This window comes from Drosophila erecta, unplaced genomic scaffold, assembly GCF_003286155.1.
Source record: "Drosophila erecta strain 14021-0224.00,06,07 unplaced genomic scaffold, DereRS2 tig00000055-arrow-pilon, whole genome shotgun sequence".
NCBI classification, from domain to species: Eukaryota; Metazoa; Arthropoda; class Insecta; order Diptera; family Drosophilidae; genus Drosophila; species Drosophila erecta.
The window spans coordinates 5334364-5355612 of record NW_020825200.1 but is presented as its reverse complement, the minus strand read 5'-3'; the positions used below and the strand labels follow the sequence as shown (position 1 = coordinate 5355612).

The 21249-nt window shown below is 40.1% G+C and overlaps 1 protein-coding gene across 2 annotated transcripts; it reads left to right on the top strand.

Moving 5' to 3' along the window:
• Window positions 1-63: 63 nt before the first annotated feature.
• Window positions 64-21154, top strand: LOC6540634 (polypeptide N-acetylgalactosaminyltransferase 5). 2 transcript variants are annotated; one of them, XM_015159619.2, is made up of 9 exons: window positions 64-197; window positions 13846-14947; window positions 15004-15170; window positions 15299-15617; window positions 15679-15856; window positions 17592-17772; window positions 18878-19017; window positions 19082-19315; window positions 19379-21154. In XM_015159619.2, the coding sequence occupies exons 2-9, from the start codon at window positions 14421-14423 to the stop codon at window positions 19523-19525; spliced, it is 1893 nt and encodes a 630-aa protein (XP_015015105.1). In that variant the 5' UTR covers window positions 64-197; window positions 13846-14420; the 3' UTR covers window positions 19526-21154. The 2 variants fall into 2 exon arrangements, with proteins under 2 accessions (XP_015015105.1, XP_001968770.1); XM_001968734.3 differs by lacking the exon at window positions 17592-17772 and adding an exon at window positions 16112-16292 and having other exon boundaries at window positions 65-197.
• The last annotated feature ends 95 nt before the right edge of the window (window positions 21155-21249 follow it).

Sequence of the window (21249 nt, the reverse complement as noted above, 5' to 3'; positions counted from 1 at the left end):
GATTGTGTGTGTGTGTTAGTTAGTGAGCGGCCTGCCGTGTGTGTGTGTGTGTGTCTGTTTTTGTTGGTCACTTTAATTCGCCACATACACACACTATCAAACAAGAAGAGAAAAAAATTCGCGTTAATCCTGCAACGTTTCTGTTGTTTTCTTCCCACATCCTTTCATCCAGCAGCTTCCAGAGATTTTCACTTTGGGTAAGCGATTTCCAACGCGACTTTTCATCTGTTTCCATCTGTACGAGTATTTTCCCCAATGCACTTACTTATTGGACTCTTAATGCCAGTGCGTTCGTGAACTTGATTCTGATTGGAGGTCGGGCCAATTAAACCGGTTCGTGTAAATAAAATCCGCTGAAGATTCCTCTTCTTGTTTTTCTGGTTAAATGCAGTTCTCCTGGTTAATACCCGTTAAATTTCCAACTTCCGAATAGGGTAATATAGTATTTGCACACAAATTTCAGTCTTATAGTAAGCGTAAATAAATACATTACTTCTTATCAGAATCAACAGTTATTCTTATAAGATTTTGTCTGAATAATTGGAATTTAAATATCTTGTATCTTGAAACCTTAATTACCGGACATCTTCTAGTCGAGCCAGATAATTTTAAATGTTTTTCGTGCTCCTATCTGAGCATTGCATTTCTTTTTATCAACCGCGCTGTGGAACCGAATGCATTAAGGTCGCCGTTTTCCACCTGCAATTAATGCCCACAGCTAATGACTAAATGACAATGGGCCACGTACTTATCGGCCTCACTGTAATGATGATAGTGACCACCGCATCGGCGGAAAATAATGCTCACTTGGGTCGTGACTTCTCGTTGGGTAAAGCCAATGGCAGGCAAACACAAAAAAAAAAGAAACACTGATTGTGGGAAAGATTTCGCTTAAGTAATTCCTACATATTTCACTGATTGCCGAAATTCTTATTGGATGACTTTTTTTGGCAGATGTCTTACTCACTCCATAGTTCAGTGCGAATTGTTTAAGCAAATAAAGTATAATTTCATTAACTTGTAGATTGATAATATACATATTATCGAAATTAAACATTCTTCTGAGGTGAATACAGAGGAAATTCCGCAAAAGTCGGAAGGTGCAGATACTTGTATTTATTTAGCTTTCTTGCTGATTTCGGTTGAATGTGACTAGACTTATCTACTAAATTATATATGTACAAAAAATCTGAATAAAGCGAATTTTTGATTAGCAATAAGGCAGTTAAAGCTTAAATTAAGGCTTTCCGGTTGAAGGTTTTAGGCTATCGTTCCGCTGAAAGAATGGCGATCCACCGTGCACTTGGTGAGCCACGCCCGCTGTTCGCCCACCTGCCCCCTAAATTATAGCAACCTGACCTCGGCCTCTGCAGCAGTGGTTGTGTGCAAATGAAGCTATAAAACTGGCCCATGCCACCAATAAACGAAAACTTTTTTGCTGGCCCCTCCTAATGGCCTAGAGATCATCTCCCCGTGCTCTTGTTGGTCACCTCCACCTCCAGCTCCAGCTCCCCATTCCCACTTCCATTTCCATTCCAAGCTTAGTTGGAGCACTATGTTATCCATTCCACTGCCATGCTCTGCCTCCTCTTCTCTACCATTTCACATAAAATCGAGTCTTAGAGGAGAAAGCCATCAACGCTCCGTAAATTCCCCCGAGCAAACACCGAAACTACAACAACGTCGAGTACATTTACCCACACACCTGCAACTACAGTTATGGCCGGCAGCGTACAAAGAAGAAGCTGCAGATGCTGTACAAGAAAAGATTTCCCCGTAGTAAACCGGGCTCTACTCTATCGTAATTGTCTAGGATGAAGCTGTGTTTTTATAGCACTGTCATGCGGTTTTTGTCTTTTTGTACCAAGAAGTGATAAAGCTGCCCGCCGCCGATGAAATGACAAAATGCCATCGTCTTAGACACAGTTTCCTGCTCATGATCAAGTTTTCGATGTTATGGGGCTATATAGGCTAGATATCTGGGTTATAGAACAACCTGCGTTTAGCATCTGTTAATTGGAGCGATTTTTTTCAGAAAAACATTCTTTTTCGAACGGAAATTAGCGGTAACTTGATATTCGATCACCGATTGTGGTAGCTCACTACTTTTTGTGACTGCCGCTTTTTAATCAGATATGCAATGAAATTATCACGCATTTCCCATCTACCTCAGAGTATGCTAAAGTCCATTAGCTAATGTTGGCATTCATTTTTCTTGTTTTTGTAATCACTTTCTCGACCAAAACAACGCAAAAAAGATGCTGTTGCCACTGTCAACTTTTATGGCTGGTCTGTTGCAGTTGCCAGCTGCCATTCATGGCAAAATGAAGACAACTCATCCTGGGTTTTAGCCCCTTGCCATTCGCGGTACATCCTATATCAACCCTCTTCGGGGCGTCGAGCTTGATTGAGTGCAGCAAGTGTCCATCGGGGGCAGTAAGCATCGCGTGTTGGGTAACTGCACTGCGAGAAAGCACCGAGCTCATCTTCAGAGTGGTTTTAGTAATGCGTGTCTCATGTATAGATATCATTTTTACTAACATTTGAGTGTGAAGTATCAATTTGATATACGTGTGCCAAGTTGTTGAATGCTACAATGTTGCTTAGTGTTTTGTAGGGTACACATTATTTGTTCGATAGAATTCAGAAGTAGTACCATTGGCTTTAGCTCCGATTTGAAATGAAGTTGTGGTAAGAAGTCGCTGCATTTTTCTGTGTGCCACAAACGTGGTGACAGTCAGTGGCCAACTGTGTAGCCGCCGGCAACTCGCTTTTCACATTATTAAACGTTAATGAGTTTTTAAGACTTGTTTGCGCATGTGGGCGATGGATGCGATGCGATGCCATCCGATCCGACGTGATGGTGATGTGGTGGCCAAGAAGACAGAGTGCTCGAGCTGGAGCTGCAGCCTTGAAATTGCAAGTGGCCGTCATGGCCGAAAGCTGGGAAAGGGGCTAAAATCGTGTGGAATACACACAGCGCAGCAGTGGCAAAACCGAATAGAGTTGGGGCCAACTGGAGCTACAATTACAAGCATCATTGGCCTTATTTCTTTTGTTTTTTTCGTTTCGTTTCGTTTTTTTTTTTTTTTTTTTTTTTTTTTTTTTTTTTGTCGACAATATTATTTCTGTCTTGCCCGTTTTTTCGCGCTGCTGCTGTTTCGAATGTCACAAGATACACATTAAAGCCCAGCTGACATAGCTGACTACGTATATTTGCACAGCTTTCACACTCCATCTGACTCCCTCAGGTTTTTTTTTTTTTCGTTTTAGTTGGTCTTTTATGGGCTTCCGAAAGTGATTACGCGGCATTTAACACCAGAAACGGAATCTATTCCGCAACTGTAACACTTTTATTTCTATTTTCGGCACTTAAGCTGAGTAAAATTGTTTATAAGCCGGAGGTCGACAAGAAAAATTCTTTTGTTATCGCACTTTTCTTTGCTTCCACCATGGTATAAATTACATTTTTTAGTGCTCGAAGGAGAGGTATTCCTGGTATTTTGTTTTTCCTATCTTTTAAAGAAAGAGGGGTGAAGTATCTTATACTTCCTTTAAATTGCGTTCAGTCTTTATGATATGAAACCATTGCATTCATTTTTACCTCGGCATTGTTGTTCCCCCATTTCTTTCGCCCATGAGTTTGCATTTTTTGCCCATTCATTCTCTTCCAAATCTTGTCTAATGAAAATGGCTTGGTTATTTATGAACGTAAATTAGAAATTAACAGTACGCCGCACACTGCACCCACACAGACGCAATTCAATTATGCTGCATATATTTCATATTGCAATAGCAGCAGGAAATTTATGAGCCATGCCCCCAGGGTCGAACTTGACAAAGCCCCAACGAAAAGCGTACCCCGACCCAATCTCCAAACAAAACCCCGCTAAAAAAAACTAAACAAATCGTACTGGAGCGCGCCAAGCAACCAAGCAGCACCGCTAGTACTGCCAATTTAAACAACGGTGGCTAATAAAAAACTGTCCAGTTTCTCTGTATAAGTGGTGACCTTAAACAGAATACGAGGTATGCGTTAGTCGACTGAAATGTAAAAATAATGTAGCCAGGGAAGCTGAAATAGTAACATTTTATAAAAATATAATATCTTTAATTAAGCAGGTAGCTTAAATAACAGGTCAAGTACGACAGCATTATACCATTGATTAGTCATGAAAATTAAACTGACTTGTGGTTGCCCACAAGTCGGGTATTGTTCTTGCCACATCCGCCTCTTGGCAATAACCAGATTGGTCTAGAAATTAGCCAGGTTGACAACGCTGAGCAGCGAAACGCGTCAGCAACAATGGCTGCATTAACAACAAAGCTCCCATGCAGCAGCCAGCACAGCATTTTCACCAAGGTTGGCAACGCAGCTCCGCTGGGCGCAATGCAAACTAGTGGGTGGGTGGTTTTGTATGGTGGCCCCATAAATTCTGATCAACTATTAGTGCATGAAAAGTAACCGGAAAGAATGTTCTGCTATCTGTGGCACTCGCATGCTAAGAACTGATGCCGATAGCGGCCCAACAGACAACATTGGAACAACATTTACCTAACATAATTTAGCACTCCACTTCACCCACCAGTCGCGGCATTTGGATGCCCAATTCACGTGTCCCGGAACAATGGTAACCATCTAGTTAATTGCCATGTCACCCAGTTAAGCGGCATTGAATGCCAGTTACGCAAGGTGTTTTAATTAGCTCAATGGCACTTGCCACATCCGTCTCGTCCATCCGTCTGTGTCCCATTTCCAATCAATTTGACTGCAAACTGGGAAATGGAAACCCAATACCAGCATTTGCATAACTGATAAGCTGATGAACATAACCAAATGATGAACAAAGGCAAAGACTTCTCCCCCACAATAAGTCATTCCGTTTAAATTATACGGGAATAATGCCAATAATTTCAGGAAAATGAATCACTTACAGGTTTTTAATTAATTCGCATTGATAATACCAAAGTGCAAATGAAAGCATATGCCAGTTTTAAGTAATTAATACTTTAAAATTATTGTAAGCAAAGAGCAGCATTTATAAGCCTCTTTTAGGGCATAGAATTTATCTATTTTTCCCTGTCTCACTCTATTATGTTATTGGGTAAATAGTTGCCAAATAACTTTATTATTTGCTCACATTTGTTTAGAAACTTTTGCGTTTCCATCTCTTGTTCCCCACACCGCAAATAAGTTATAACCAGCAACTTTGAGCCTGATGAATTCCAAATAAAGTTGTCTCAATGCAGAGTAATGAATTTGGAAACGTTCTATAGTTGCCAAGTTTGTAGTTCTTATATATTGTTCAAATATTCCATAGAACTACCATTTAAAGTCCCATGTCTAAATTGAAATTTAAATCTGCAGATGCTGCCCCATTACAATCACAATGCTCGACGATGACTCAGAAATTCTTTGGCATAGTGTGGCGCTGGCACTTTGCATTAGTTTGTTGTGGTGGCGCCCGCTTGAAGATTATGAGGTTGTGTAAGCTCCCGTTCCTGAAAAAAAATAAAAATCCAAGAGAGCAGAAATAAGCAAATGTGTGCCATATAAATTTGTATTCCATTGTCATGGACACGCATCACATGAAAACGAGGAGCGAAGTGGAAATGGAAATGGGGAATAAAGTCCGTCAGTCACTCATATTTCGCTACAGCGCTGGTCAAGAACATAGCAATAAGGTTGCATATTTACAAACACCAAACAATAACGCAATGAAACTGAAAGCTGTATGATTTCTTTGAGTTGGTAAACATGCATGCATTTTTATTTTCTTGCTTGTCACCACAAGGAGTGCTCACAACTTCAGGCGAACACTTTTACGACTTATATCTCAAATATTAAGTTTTTTAAACAATATGGGAGCTGTGTAATATGTCACTTAATGAAATATTGGTAAACTCTAGTTGAAAGTGAAGACATACATTTAAATTGCTATTTTATTGAACACAATTGTGCATATGTGCGGCGGTGGGGACACAATTGTCCCCTATACGAATCGGTAAGTCGGAAAGAGGGTGCGATAAAAGTGGGACAGTGGGTAAAAGCGGAGGAATCGAAGGGAAAAGGAAGGAAAACAGGCTGCTGGCAAGGAAGACGATTAAGTCAGGGCAATAATAAGGAAATAACATTTTAATGGGACAAGAGAGATTGGCCTATGTGTGTGTGTGTGTGCGTGTGCTTGGGAAGGAAGTATTCCGCCAAAAAAAGCCAGAGGGGATGGTAGGGTGTACCGCTGGTCGAAAAAACCGCAAAAGAGTCCAATCACGTCCACGCCCCCTTTTTGCTGCCGCCCCCTGCACATCTCCTAGTTCCGAGTGCGTTCATGCGTGATTGGTTTTCGTGATAAGAGCCGGATTGGGGCTTTTATTTGAAACTCACTGACCTGCTTTGATTTAATTTGGTAAAACTAGTTTGACTGATTGAATTGGATTTGTGGATTTCAAATTGAAATGCATTGGATTTGTGCTAGTCTGCAAATTCATTTGCTTCATGTCCGCATGCGATTTTTTATTTTATGGAAATCGAATTACATGGAAGATTTCTAGTAATCGACTTTCCAAATATTAAGAAAGTGCGCCTAAAAAACCTAAACGTATACAATTGTCGCTTCAATTCGAGCCATTTCTCAAATTTTCGCTCTTACACTAGTTCGCAAACCAGCTGAGAAGCGTTGGGTACAAACAAAGCCGACGAATTTTCAAATTCTGGAAACTGTAATTATATTCCCATTTAATTAAGCCAACCTTTCTCGATGCATAATTGACTTAATCGCATAAACGAAGCTGCTGGCCATAATTAGAGGCAGAACAAAGCGAAACAAAAGCAAATTAATGATGCGGGTCCAGTGGCAAAGGGGGGTTTTTTTGTCGAGTCCGAGTTCAAGCCCACCCAATGATGGTCCAAATACAATTACCATTGTGCCAAATGTCAAACCTCGAAAAACTTTTCGTTTGTTCCACTTATTTGTCTCGCCCTTTATGTGCAGGCTATTTTTTTTTTCTAGCCTGTTTCGCGTTTTCGTGCAAAGTTTTACAAATTGCAGGAAAGTGGTATAACAAAAAGAAAAATAAAAAAAAACACACACAAAGTTTGTTTTAAATAAAAAACGCCGCAGAAGAAGAACTTGTACTGTAAATGAGCAATTGCTATGCAAACACTGGGTCGCTTAGCATATTTCTGCTTTCTAAACGCCCCCGCCTCTTTCTTATCCTCTTCTGCTACATTTAACACAGCGAAATCTTTTTTCTTGATTACACTCTCCAGTCTTCTCGATACACAGGAAACTTTGGGTACTTGAATTTTTCTTAAAATTGTTAACTTAAATTGCAAAAAGTTTCCACTGCATTGAAATGCAGCTCTTTCATTTTAAGCTATCATATGATGCTTAAACTTAAATTGTTCACTGTGTACACATGCCAAACGTAAAGCTACGCTGTTTTGTCCTTCTCCATTGCCCAGTTGTTCTCTCTTTCTATTTACTTTTAATTAAAATGCGAGTCAGGAATTCATTTCTGTTTTGTGTGCCAAAAGATTTTACGAGAAGAAAAGAACGAGAAATTAGCGCAAAATCCGCTTTATGAGCCTGCACAACAGTCGATGGTTGCAAATGATAATGATGATGATAATGTCCCCATCCCCATACGCTCCCCATACATTATTCAGATGTCAATTTTCGTATTTCGACACATTTCTCTTCGTTTGGCGACAGGTTTTCTCTCCCCTCGCATTTTTCTCGGATTTCCTCTCGAAAATGCCTACTTAATTTGTTGTCATTTATTTTCTCTTTAGCCGGCGGAAAAATCGCATCTTCAAAGCAATTTTTATGGCTTTGTCCATTTGTGTTGATTGATGCCTACCAAAGAGCAATCAAACGAATTACTTTTGTGTTATTACAATTTATTTGCTTACTTCAGTTTGCATTGCATTATTTGATTTAATTTATTTAATCCCTACAACATACCTGACAACTGCAAACAAATTGAGTATTTCAGCAGGTGAAATATAATGTAAATATGTATGACAAATATTTTCAAACCTCTTGTTTCTCACTTAGTTAGTAACGTTCCCCAGTCGAAACCCCTTTGTCACACCTCTTTGGGGACTCTTTTAATTGCTATTCCCATTTCTCTGAACACGACCGGATTTTATCATTCACTTGTGACATACAGTGGGGCTTCCCAAACATGAACCGAATGCGAACTTGTGACTAAAGAACTTTTATTCATTGAAATTTAAAAGTTTGAAGTCTACAGAAAATGTTTTTATAACTTCTAACCATAGTTCCGTTATAACTTTCCATGAAACTAACTATAGATAACTATAATAATCTGTTCACACTTCGTTTTATAATTTCACTTGAAAACTTAATTATATTTTCGAGCTGGGCAAGTTTGACTGCTTTGAAAAATATCAACTGCTGGGCGGGAGGGGAAAAAATTAGCATTTTATTAGCTGAAATTGCGAGGCGTTGTCATCGTCATCGCCAAAGTCGCCGGCGTCTTAGTTCATTAACCTGACGGACGGACTTGGCATCGCATTTGTTTTTATGACTCCAAAACGTCCCAGCGGGCTGTGGATTGCGAATTGTGGAACCTGAGTTTTTGTGTGTGGGGCGTATTTATAGCGCTAATTTGTATCACTCCCTGAATCTACTGGGTTTCTCTCCGCATGCCAGCATGAAGCCGAAATAAATTTTATTTGTGTGCAATATAAATTACGCGCCTTTCACATCAGGCAGCCGGAGTTCCACAGCTCCCCAGCTCCAGAACGCTACAAGTCCAGAGCTCCCCAAACTCCCCAGCATTTCTGGCAGTCGGCCACAGATCATTAAAGAGCCGAGTGCAGGGCCCCCAGACACCTACAACAAGTATTATCCTCGTCCCCCCGGCAAAAAACAAAACGAAAAAACACCAACACTCTTGAAATTTATGTGAAATTGTTTATTTCAACTCGGCGCGACTTGTTGTTGAAGTGCGCGCCAAACGAGTGTACTTAATTATAGCAAACTTAAAATCGGATGATTTATATGTGGGGAGCATGCTGGAGCATTCAGATGATGAATTTATGGCAGTCAAGCCTATGGAAGTCAAGTGGTAGTCTTTAAAGTTAACCTACTATGCTATGTTGCACCTAATTGTGTATGGTTTTCGTTTAAATTGAGTTTTTAGAAGTGCAGAGTGTAGGGGATAATAATAAATCATATATTAAAATCAAGAATATTAGGTATTACATTTCTATTTATAGGGGTTTCATATCGAATGCCCATATTTCATTAGGTTTTACTACACTTTAGACAGATTTATGTGCGAACAAGTTACAAATTGGTTTAATTTTCCGTTTGGATTGTATGCAAATGGTGACCAGATGGGAAGCCCATGGAAAAGCAACCAGTTCGACGGCAAATGGTCATCAGCGGTTCAGCAAACTACTCGCTTAATTGTACAATTTCATTAATTGCATTTAATTGCCTACGTTTTCCAAATTGTTTTCACTGTGCGCCTTTGTTTTTATTTTCTGTTACTGGATTGCTTTCTGTTATTTTCTTGTTTTTTTTTGTTTTTTGCACTCTTAATTGCATTTTGTGTTACAATTTCATTTTGTAAGCGTTGTCACAATAGTTGTTGCCCCCGTTTATTGGCTTGGTTGCTCTTTTTGATTGTTTGTTGTCGGTTTTTTCATGTTTGTCATCGCCGGGACATGACCTTCGCCAACACGTCAACAACGGCCAATTCATTAAAAAATAACTATAAATTGATTGCCTGGCCGCATGTACAGATTTTTCCCCAAAGAGTAGTAATAAATAAGTTATGGCACACACGTCAGCTTCAAACAGTTTCGATCTGTTAACATTATGCACTATCTCCACTTCACATCGCTTCCGCCTCGCGTTTGATAAATTCCTGCAAGAGCTGACACAGATTTTCATCAAATTAATTGCTGTGCGCTTTTTTAAGTGCGCGCCACACACTCAACAAGCGTGCTAAGTGTTTTCGGGCCCAAGTGCAGTTGAAACGGGCTTACAAGCTCATCTACAGTGGCTGCAAATAGGTTGTACACACAGTAGGCAAAGTATGTGAGATCTACTATTTCTGTTTCAGATATAACAAGATTTTTGCTTGCAACATTTCAGCTGAGCTGTCACGAAACCTTAGATCCAAACTATTTTGAATATTGTTTTATCTTCTAATGGAATTTTCGCCTAATTTGAAATATGTTTTGGCAAACTTATAACTCGTTTACCTAAATGCAGCCTCATAAAAGGAAAAGTTTTGTGTCAAATTAAAAACGCCTCGAAGCCGAAAAGTTTGGCACATTTCCGAGCCACTACTGTACTTGGATGGCCTGCCACGCCCCTCGTCGCACCCTCGGCCGCCTTATCAGTGGCAATAAACACAGCCCAGCTTGAAAAGCTTTCAGCAGGCGCCATCGCCACCCACCCACTCCCATTTTGTTTGCTTTTTTATTTTTTAGCTCTTGTAAAAAATGTTAGCTTCCGCTTTGTGGCCCAGGCCAAGATAAAGACCAAAAGGGGCCAACTTCAAGGGAACAGCACGGGAATATTTCAATTTATGGCAGTTTGACAGTTTTTCAATGTTACGTGCTGTGAATTTTTGCGCACTGCTGAGCTCGAGCTCCATTTTAATTAAAATCAAGCAAAATTAAATTACAAAAGAAGAATTTGAGCTGCTGCAGTGCAGCAAAGCAAAGGCGAAACTTCACAACTTGCCAACGGACAAACATTCAAACCCTATCTGCAGTGCCACCCACCCCACCCATGGTATCGGAAATCAGAAAGAGGGACAGAAATCAGCACTCAAGTTCACAGAAGTCGGCAACAATTGAAGTTGATTGTCGTACATGAATCATCAATTGCTGTCGGCACAGCAACTCACCAACTCAACACAGTGAGCCAAGAGTTTTCCAGCAAATTACTGCTGCAAACTGCGGAACTTAACTCAACTTGAAGCTATTATCAGATTGCAAAAGTTTGTTTATTGTTTTAGGAAGCAATCATCGTTGAAAATCCTTAAATGTTTATCAAGGAAACTGTCTACAGATTTCACTATTTCGTAAAATTCAAACATATTGCTGCATGTCCATCAAACCTAGACAACACTGTTCGCACATGATGTTCTTAGCTCTGGTTCGTTTTCCCAACAGTATGTTAATCGCTTTTAATTTCAATTGCTTTGAATTGGATTCTATTAAGTTTATAATGTAGATTTAATAAAAACACTTATCAGATTGAACAATTAATTCTTGAGCAGTGCTGATGGCAAGTGTTAATAACACTGATTAAGTCGCATTGGAATTTAACTCTTCTTTTTTTCGCCCGTACCACAATTTATGTGAAAAATATTTGTTTGCTTTCGCTGCTGTTTTCATCACTTAAACTGATTACCTGTCAATTAGCAGTTCACAAAGCGTGACTTCGACAGTCGCAGCTCATCCCACTTTTATTTTTGTTTATAACCAACAAACCCAACCGTTGGGATTTCAGCGATATGTGGGGTTAATTGAATTTCAACATTTTGCCAGACCAATTATGCTCTTTTCAAGCAGAACGCTCAAATTGTAAAATGTATTCATTTGACATAATTGAAATTGCATTTTCCATAGTGGAATATGCATGCAAATGAGTGGTAGCAGCATAAACAACCGTGAAAACAGAGCTGTTACAATTTGATTAATTTAAATGCTACAAATACCGAGCGACTCCAGCCGAAAGCCCTTTTGACAGCAGCTTAAATATGGTTTTTTAATACCCAGTCATGACTTTATTGTGTTATTCTAACCACTTTTTTTTGAGGCGGTCAGCTTTTGAAATGCCTAATAAATTGAGCATGTTTTTTGTCCACCATTCATCAAATATGAAATCACAGTGGGTTGTCATAAAGTTTTACGGGCATTGAAAGCTTCATGAGATGACCTTTCAATTTGTAGTTTTTTCAAATCTGCACTGAATTAATAATTACGCAAGTTCTGAATTTTTGTTGAGCGCACCCCGTCAAGAAACGTTGGATAATTGTAAAAACTGAAATTTATTTTTTACGTTTCCTTGTTAGCAAATGTATTATTGATGGCCTGACATGGCTGAAAGGGCACTCCAGTGAGCGCCACTGAAGTTTGCCTCTTCTGGGCTCTGGCAGCACATGCAGCTGCATATTTAAGCAGAGTGTTGCCCCTGCCCAAGCCACCCACTTCTGCACATCCGCATCACCATCTTCATCTCCATCTCCATCTGCATCTGCATCTCCATCTCCATCGCCATCTCCATCTGCCCCCCAGGCAGCCTTGCCAAGTGGCAGTGGTGTGCGTGGCGCTGTCGGCTGACTGGTTGGTGGGAAACTGGTTTTTCCGACTACCTACTATTTCCCAGACCCGGAGTCTTGTCTAGTTTGCCGCTCAACGAGGTTGACGTCGCCTTCGCATGCCTTATGAATGATTCAAAGGCACGTTATGTGCGCAAAAAAGTGCAGGATTCAAAACACTATGGGGCAGCGAGATACCAGTACTCTACGTGAGAATCTGGTTACATTACAGGGTACATCATAGGTGTCCCAAGAAGTTTTAAAAATTCATAAGGTATAGCATAGCATATGCTATAAAGCATATTTAAATAAGTTTGTATGTAAAATGTTAAATGTAAATTTAAAAAATGGGCGTAGTTACGTTTAGATTAAATATAAATATCAAAGGCCAAAATTTGTGTGACATATTTAGATAAATGTAAAATGTTAAGTATATAAATTAAAACAATTTTCGAAGTTTTGTTTTAAAATAAATAGATATATTAAGGACCAAAACATCTGATCATGAATAATGGAACATTTTTCTTAAGACACAAAATGCATCTTGATTCGAGTAATGCTACTTCATAGGGTATGAGTTAAGCCAGAAAAGCCCCGGCGAAATACCGTTAAGAGTTGTTGCGCTTTTGGCCAGTACTGCTGACTGCTTCTCCCTCCCTGTCACACCTAGCTCCCTCTCCCTCTGACAGCTTGTTTGGCATTTGGCGTGAGTTGTTGGAACTGATGCTGCTTGTCTTGCCGTTGTTTTTGTCTGCGACTATGACCTTTGTCAATGGAATTTTGGCCAAAACGGCATTTGGAGAAAAAACTGTTTTCTCTCCTTTTTTTTTTGCTCATACTTGCCGTTGGCATTTCGTGTGCAAAGCGCTGGAGATTCCGCGGTGGGATCCACACGTAAAACAGAGATTTAAGTCGAAAAAGGGGTATTGAAAGCTCAGCTTTGATGCGATTTATCGATGGAGTTTTTCGCTATTTCCATGGAATGTATTTGCCTTGTTTTTCTCATGTGAAATCAATAAAAATCGTATTTACTTAGCTCTTGTCGTCCCTCCATATTCGATTTACTTGTAAAGTAAAAATAAACATATGTGTAAGATAACGTACGTATTTATGTACATATATACTCGATTTTATTAAAGCGTTTATCCCGTCAATCAACATGACATATCTTAAAAAAATATTAATGCAGCCACTTTGATAACGAAACGCTTAAATTAATATGTTTTCATATATTAATTAATATATATCTGCCCCAAACTGTACACATGTGGGGCTAACAAAATTGTTAATAAATTGCTCGGCCCATAAAAGACGGCGTGAATTCATTGGTCGACAATAAATTGAGCGCAATTATCCGTATATTTGTTGTATATTTTAGTACAAAAAAGTGTTTGTTTGAATATTAACGCATACAAATATATCACGGCAGCAATATGTAATCATAACTTTCATTTTTTCCGCTGTTATTCATTATAGCGAAGTGATTTATCATGGTGTTTATTGTTATTTTTTTTGCTCTCTTTGCAGATTATTAATAGCGAAGGTCGTCATTTTTTATAGCCAGAGGGAACTGATAGCGAAAGATATCAACAAAGTGGTCCGGGAATGTGTTTTCCGAGGCGAAACTGGACCTGGAAACCGTCGCCGAGGACTAGCGATCTTTCCTAAGAGAATGCAGCAGTAGGAACTCTACGTGGGAGTCAAAGGTCAAACCGAAGGCTAGCATGTGCGAGAGTGCAAGGGAGACACACAGACAGACGACAGCCAGAGAGAGGGAGACGAGACGAGTGGAGCTCCCATATGTGCCAACAACAAATACCACAAAACTATTAACATTTCACGCTTGAGGGAGCGATAAAAGTCTGATACGATTGATAACAAAGTAAACTAGCTACAGCACAGCAACATCAACGTTTTAAGCATAAGACGAGCCACATCAACATATCCTTATAAGATCAACAAATCATAAACAGGGTACTAACATGATCGCCCCACACTAAAACATACCATTAGTTCCACATCAACCGAGGATAATCAACAATCAGTTAACCAAGAACTATAGCCCAACCACAAAAGATAGTTAACAGTGATCAAAGGCAATCATGACTTTCTCGACCTTCACACGCAAAATGCGCGGCCGCATGCGCTCCAACACCTGCCGCATCGTCCTGCTCACCTCGCTGGTCTGGGTGATCTTCGACTTCGTCCTCATCGCCCGCTACTCGGACTGCATAGGCAAGGATGGATGGCGCTGCAAGCGATCCGGCGAGTACGACGTGGAGCTGCCCAATGCCGAACGCCTGGTGGACGACAATCAGCTGGTGGATGATAATGAGATTAATACGGAAAAGTCCTTGGACGGCGACTCTGGTGGTGCTCTAATCATGGGCCAAGGCTTTGCATCCGGCGGCATTTCGATGACCTATCCCAGCGTGGTGCTAAAGAAGTGGTTCCTGGCGCCAACCGTAAAGGAAGCCAAGGGCAAACCGGGCGAGATGGGCAAGCCGGTTAAGATACCCGCCGACATGAAGGATCTCATGAAGGAGAAGTTCAAGGAGAACCAGTTTAATCTGTTGGCCAGTGACATGATTTCGTTGAATCGCTCGCTGACTGATGTGCGACACGAAGGGTAAGAGCTGGATTCCTAAATATGGTTAAACTGGTTTAACCATTGTACCATTTCAGTTGCCGCCGCAAACACTATGCCTCCAAGCTGCCCACCACTTCCATTGTGATAGTTTTCCATAACGAAGCCTGGACAACCCTGTTGCGAACAGTCTGGAGTGTTATTAATCGCTCGCCGCGCGCTCTCCTCAAAGAGATTATCCTGGTGGACGATGCCAGCGAAAGGGGTGAGTTGGCATACACAAAAGATGCTCAGGGGACTCTGGACTATGTCGAGTTAACTGAAAGTCCAGCTTTAATTAAGCGGCTTATTATGTGATAAGATAACTGCCACACAACGCATCTCATCTTACAGACTTCCTGGGCAAGCAGTTGGAGGAGTACGTGGCCAAATTGCCAGTAAAGACATTTGTGCTGCGTACAGAGAAGCGCTCCGGCTTGATCCGTGCACGTCTCCTGGGAGCCGAGCATGTGAGCGGTGAGGTCATCACCTTCCTGGACGCCCATTGTGAGTGCACGGAGGGCTGGCTGGAGCCCCTTTTGGCGCGTATTGTACAGAATCGTCGAACGGTTGTGTGCCCTATTATTGATGTGATTTCCGACGAGACATTCGAGTACATCACGGCCTCGGATTCCACGTGGGGCGGCTTTAACTGGAAGCTCAACTTCCGATGGTAAGCGAAAAGTTTCCTGGTCAGGGTAATCCCCTTAAAATACCCCTTTAATCCGCTTTAGGTACCGAGTGCCATCGCGAGAAATGGCTCGCAGGAATAACGATAGAACCGCTCCGCTGCGAACACCGACAATGGCCGGTGGGCTGTTCTCCATCGATAAGGATTACTTCTATGAGCTTGGTTCCTACGACGAGGGCATGGACATCTGGGGCGGCGAGAATCTGGAGATGTCGTTCCGTGTAAGGCAATATCAAAGCATTTTGCAAATAGATTTTCCCGTTCTCTCTTTTGTTCTGTTCAAACGTTTTTCTTTAGCTGCCAAGCCAAGCCGCAAAACAAATTCAGTACTTGCATTTACTATAGGATTATGTTATTTTATTGAAGCTTTATTTTAAGTGTTTAAATTTGACCTAAAACAACGAAACACATTTATTTCTACTCACACACACACAAACCATTACAACAAACGCAATCGTGACGATGATAACCCGCAGATTTGGCAGTGCGGCGGCATTTTAGAAATAATACCCTGCTCCCACGTGGGTCACGTGTTCCGTGACAAATCGCCGTACACCTTCCCCGGCGGCGTGGCCAAAATTGTGCTGCACAATGCGGCCCGAGTGGCCGAAGTTTGGCTGGACGAGTGGCGTGATTTCTATTATTCGATGAGCACAGGTTCGCAAAACAACAAACAAACAACAATCAACAAATTAAACAGTCAAATAACATTCCAACCACAAGTCGATTTTAAATTGCGTGCATCTAACTCCTAGCCTTAAGAATTACTCGTTATCTATTTGTAATTGGCTTAAAAATTGCTAACAGACAGAGAAAAAACCCACACTTTTCGAAAAAAAAGGGTGCCCACTAAAACACTAACACACACCACATTCAAATCAAGCTGATTGATATGTTTTTGAGCATAAAACTAATGTATAGTTAATGATTTTGTGTAACCGACTTCTATATAACCGATGCCCGATCAGCATTCTATAACTAGCTATCCCTAAACATGTCATGTAACTCAGAGAGCTCCCAAATCGATGACAGAACACATTAACTTTCTTTCTTATAACCGCACTGGCATTACCTAATTAGTATGTTTTCCTTTATGATTTCCTCAACTCAAATTCTTCTCAATGTTCTCACAATTCTTCTCAGTTACTCAGTTTCTCAGTTCTCCTTTTGCTCATGCTCATGCTCTCTCTCATGACCTTGAAGGTTCCTTAAACGACCGAGTTCGGCTAACCAAGATACAATACTATATCATCTTGTTCCTAATACTAAACACTAATGTTGAACACTTCGTTTGCATAGGCATTAACGTATCCAGTTATAATCCAGTTGCGCAGTATTAACAAGTTGAAACCTTAGGCTAAGCATAACGTACACGTAACTTGTTGCTTATTAATTATGCTTTAAGTACCTGACCAATTGGTAATTATATTTAATGATTCGTTTATTAGCCTAAGTTTAACTAATCTTTAGTTTTAGTTGAATCTTTTTTTTTTGTGTTCTGGTTTCCTTGAGTGTTGGTGTGGTTTGATAAGCACTTTGCAGACGGTTTTTACTCTAGGTAATCGTAATTTTCAGTTATTATTGATAATGCCCACACAAAGTGCTTATAATCTCTCAAACTAATACAAAGATTTAGGCGATGCTGTTTCTAGTTTTATCCTGACTATAGCCCAAATATGGAAACCATCTTTCCCGGCCCCCCATCTCCCAATTGCTTGAGGGTCTTAGGCCTGGAAGTACAGAGAGCTAGGCTTGGCTTAAACTGCTCCATAACTACAGCTTCTATTTATTGTATATCTTTGTGTATATCTTTCTCGTCCACTCTTTGACCACCAAATGATCGATTGTACTGCCCGATTGTCGAAATAACAACCACACACACATAATCCCCAAACGAAACCCGATACGAAATGTGCCGAAACCAACCCGTAAACGCCACCGATGCCGCCCATCCAGGTGTGGATGTGCGGCGGCGTGCTCGAGATCGCGCCCTGCTCCCGTGTGGGTCACGTGTTCCGCAAGTCTACGCCGTACACCTTCCCCGGCGGCACCACGGAGATAGTCAATCACAATAATGCCCGTCTGGTCGAGGTGTGGCTGGACGACTGGAAAGAGTTCTACTACAGTTTTTATCCAGGTTAACAAACTACAAAAAAAAATACATTAAAAAAAAAAACGAAAAAAAAGCAATAATAAAACCAACAGAATGCTCCTCCACTTTCTCTCTCACGCTCACGTTCTTTCTCCACTGTCTAGTTTCTATTGTCTGTCTCTTAAATAGTGTTTTGTTCCGTATACTCGTATATATCTCTGCATACATAACTACAATATTATATCTCGAGCAAGCAGCACGCCCTGCATTATGCAATGTCTATATACACCACACAATGAATATTTATATCGATATTTATGATTTATGGCATGGCCGTGTCCAAAATCCAATCCACAACAAATATATCGCAACCCACCGATCAATCAACTGAATCCAATCACGAAATATCTTTCTTTCTTCACCTTACACCATTGATTTTCGAATGTTTTTTGTCTTATTGGTTCCCGATTCCCATTTATTTCTCTCAGTGTTCTTGTGCCACCTTTAAGTTCCGTTCTGGTTTTGTTCCCTTTACGCCCAATAAACACACACCTGCTGCCTTTTGTCTTTGTCCCCATTGTGTCCCCGAATTTTCCACCCAAAAATCGCATATTTTTTGCGAGGAATAATCACAGAGGTATAAAAGAAACTCAAATTTAGTGGGAGCGGTTATTAGAAACTTAATTATAAAGTCCTCTTCCTTGAAACCCGCTTTATATATGTTTTTTCTACTGCCAACTACTAGTAAACTACATTTTTTTGGTAATGGATATTAGTTTAGATCTTAGTTATTAAAACACTGAACTGCGAATAGCTTAATGTATACGTATGGATGTTTGAGAATCTTGTAAATACTGTAATTGGCACAGCTTATATAATAAGTAATTGTACATGCTTGTAATTGTTGGGCTGCATAGATGTTCTAAGAACTTGCATGCTTCTGGTATAACAAATATGTTCCATCTTTCATCACACGCACAAATTCTTATAAAAAAAGCATTTTTAACCCGCTTTCTAACAAACACATACACTTAGATCGTAAAACACAAAACACTCGCCCGCATATATGTTTTATATTTAAATATTGGAATAATATTAATTAACTTGTGTATTTCATTTGCTTTTTTCCCAATTTATGACATCTCTTTAGGAGCTCGAAAGGCTTCGGCTGGCGATGTGAGCGATCGTAAAGCTCTGCGAGATCGCCTCAAGTGCAAGAGTTTCCGCTGGTATCTGGAGAACGTGTATCCCGAGAGCTTAATGCCTTTGGATTACTATTATCTTGGAGAGGTAAGTGGGAAACTCAAGTTAAAAGTGGTTGCTTCAACTCGTATAACTTCCAAATGCGCAACAGATCCGAAATGCGGAAACGGAAACCTGCCTGGACACGATGGGCAGGAAGTACAACGAGAAGGTGGGCATAAGCTATTGCCACGGCCTGGGCGGCAATCAGGTGTTCGCCTACACCAAGCGCCAGCAGATCATGTCCGACGATCTGTGTCTGGACGCATCCAGCTCCAACGGCCCGGTCAACATGGTGCGATGCCACAACATGGGCGGCAATCAGGAGTGGGTCTACGATGCGGAGGTGCGTTTTCATGTCACCAAACCTTTTGAGGATTTACTTACTGTTTCTTCATTTAACCTGCAGGAAAAGTGGATTCGGCACACGAACACCGGTCAGTGCTTACAACGCGCCACGCGGGAGGATGCCAACACGCCGCTGCTGCGTCCGTGCAGCTACGGAAAGGGCCAACAGTGGCTGATGGAGTCCAAGTTCAAGTGGCAGGCTCACTAGCTGGATGGCACCGCCACCGGAAAGCCCGACTACAAATAAACTCAACAGATCCTACTAACTATACTGAGAACTTCCAATTTATGTTTAATCCTAGCCGGCTCCTGTTTTTGACGTTTATGTAGCCTAAGTTCAAGCGGATCTAAGTTCTTGCTAGGCAAATATCTCTCTCTGTGTGCGTGAATGTATATGCGGCCGGAGAAATCCTTCGGCAGCAGGATGTCTTCCCAATATCTTGATGCGCGTGTGTGATTGCGTGAGATATATTCAGATATATCTATTTACATGATGTGCATGTATATGTGTTTATATAGACAGGCAGTGCTACGATTTATCTAGGTATATGTAATTGTAATGTATATTTACATTAGCTTCGACCAAGTACCAATAAATTGGCATTTAACTGACGTTTTGTGCTTCACAGAATATAATTTTAAAGTACATAAATTGAACCCAAGCAATTGCATCGCCAAGCAATTGTCCCAAGTGTGTCATAGCAGAGCATAATGTAACCCAAATACTAAAACGAAAAGGTTCTAATCCCTCTTCACCAAAACCCAAGCACACGACATTCCTATCTAGAGTTGTACTTGAGAAAATTTACGATTCGCATTGTTTTTTAATTATTTAAACTTTAAGTCACTTTATGGGTTGTTCCTTACGCGCACCTATAAGAATATCAGAGAATCTGTTGCTTTGTACCAAAATAACGCGCTCTTCATATCACAAATGGAAATTACACGAAAATGCTTCTAAACCATAATCATTATACAATGAATATATGAAAAAAAAAAAAACAAAAAATCTCTCAAAATTGCACGCATATCATAAATACAGTGTAAAAATATTTATAAGCTACATTCAAACGTAAACTAAACAACTAAATAAAAACAGTGTAAATATGATTAATGTAGCTATTAAAAATATACATTTAAATAAAATATCTATGTAGTACCTATATGATATACACATATGCAAAGCAAGCAAAACTGTACTATAAATTGCATTTAGTTCTAGGTTTAACGTTAAGTTCTAAATTAAATTTAGATTTAGTCAACGTTTTGCAGAACATCAACAATAGCTCTCGACTAAATACTAAATATTGCTCAAAATTGAAGAGCTCGCTCTCTCAGCTATTGTGTAAATATTTCGAAATGTATTTAATCAAAAGTACGATGCATAACCTGACTATGAACGAAATTCCACAGACCCTTGACAGCAGCAAACCGATAAGACGCAGGCCAAGTAAAACTTTTTAGCTAAATTTATTTTTAAAATCGATTATGTGAAGAACCCATAGTTATAGAGAAACGATATATACATACGGCAAAATAGCAACTATTTTAACTGGTGACGGTGCAATTTTTAATAAACATTTAAAGTAAAACAGGAAAACGAACCAACAAAGCAACACAGACAGGCAGGTTCAACGATCCTTTCCCGAAAACAATCCTAAAACTTGTCCTTATCAATGTCGTGTGACCACTAGATTTGGCCTACACTATATTACAGCTGCCTCTATGTTTTATATTGTTGATTTGTATAATTAGCTAAATATAGGTTTCCCATTACTCAATTGTAAAACCACTCAGAATACAAATCGAACGGATAATAGAATAACGCAAAACTGAATGTAAGCCAATATTTCTTATGAATTTTTCATTTCATTATTTTTGTTTGTTTAGAGACTTTTTAAATTTTATAAATAAAAAAGATGACAAATTTAA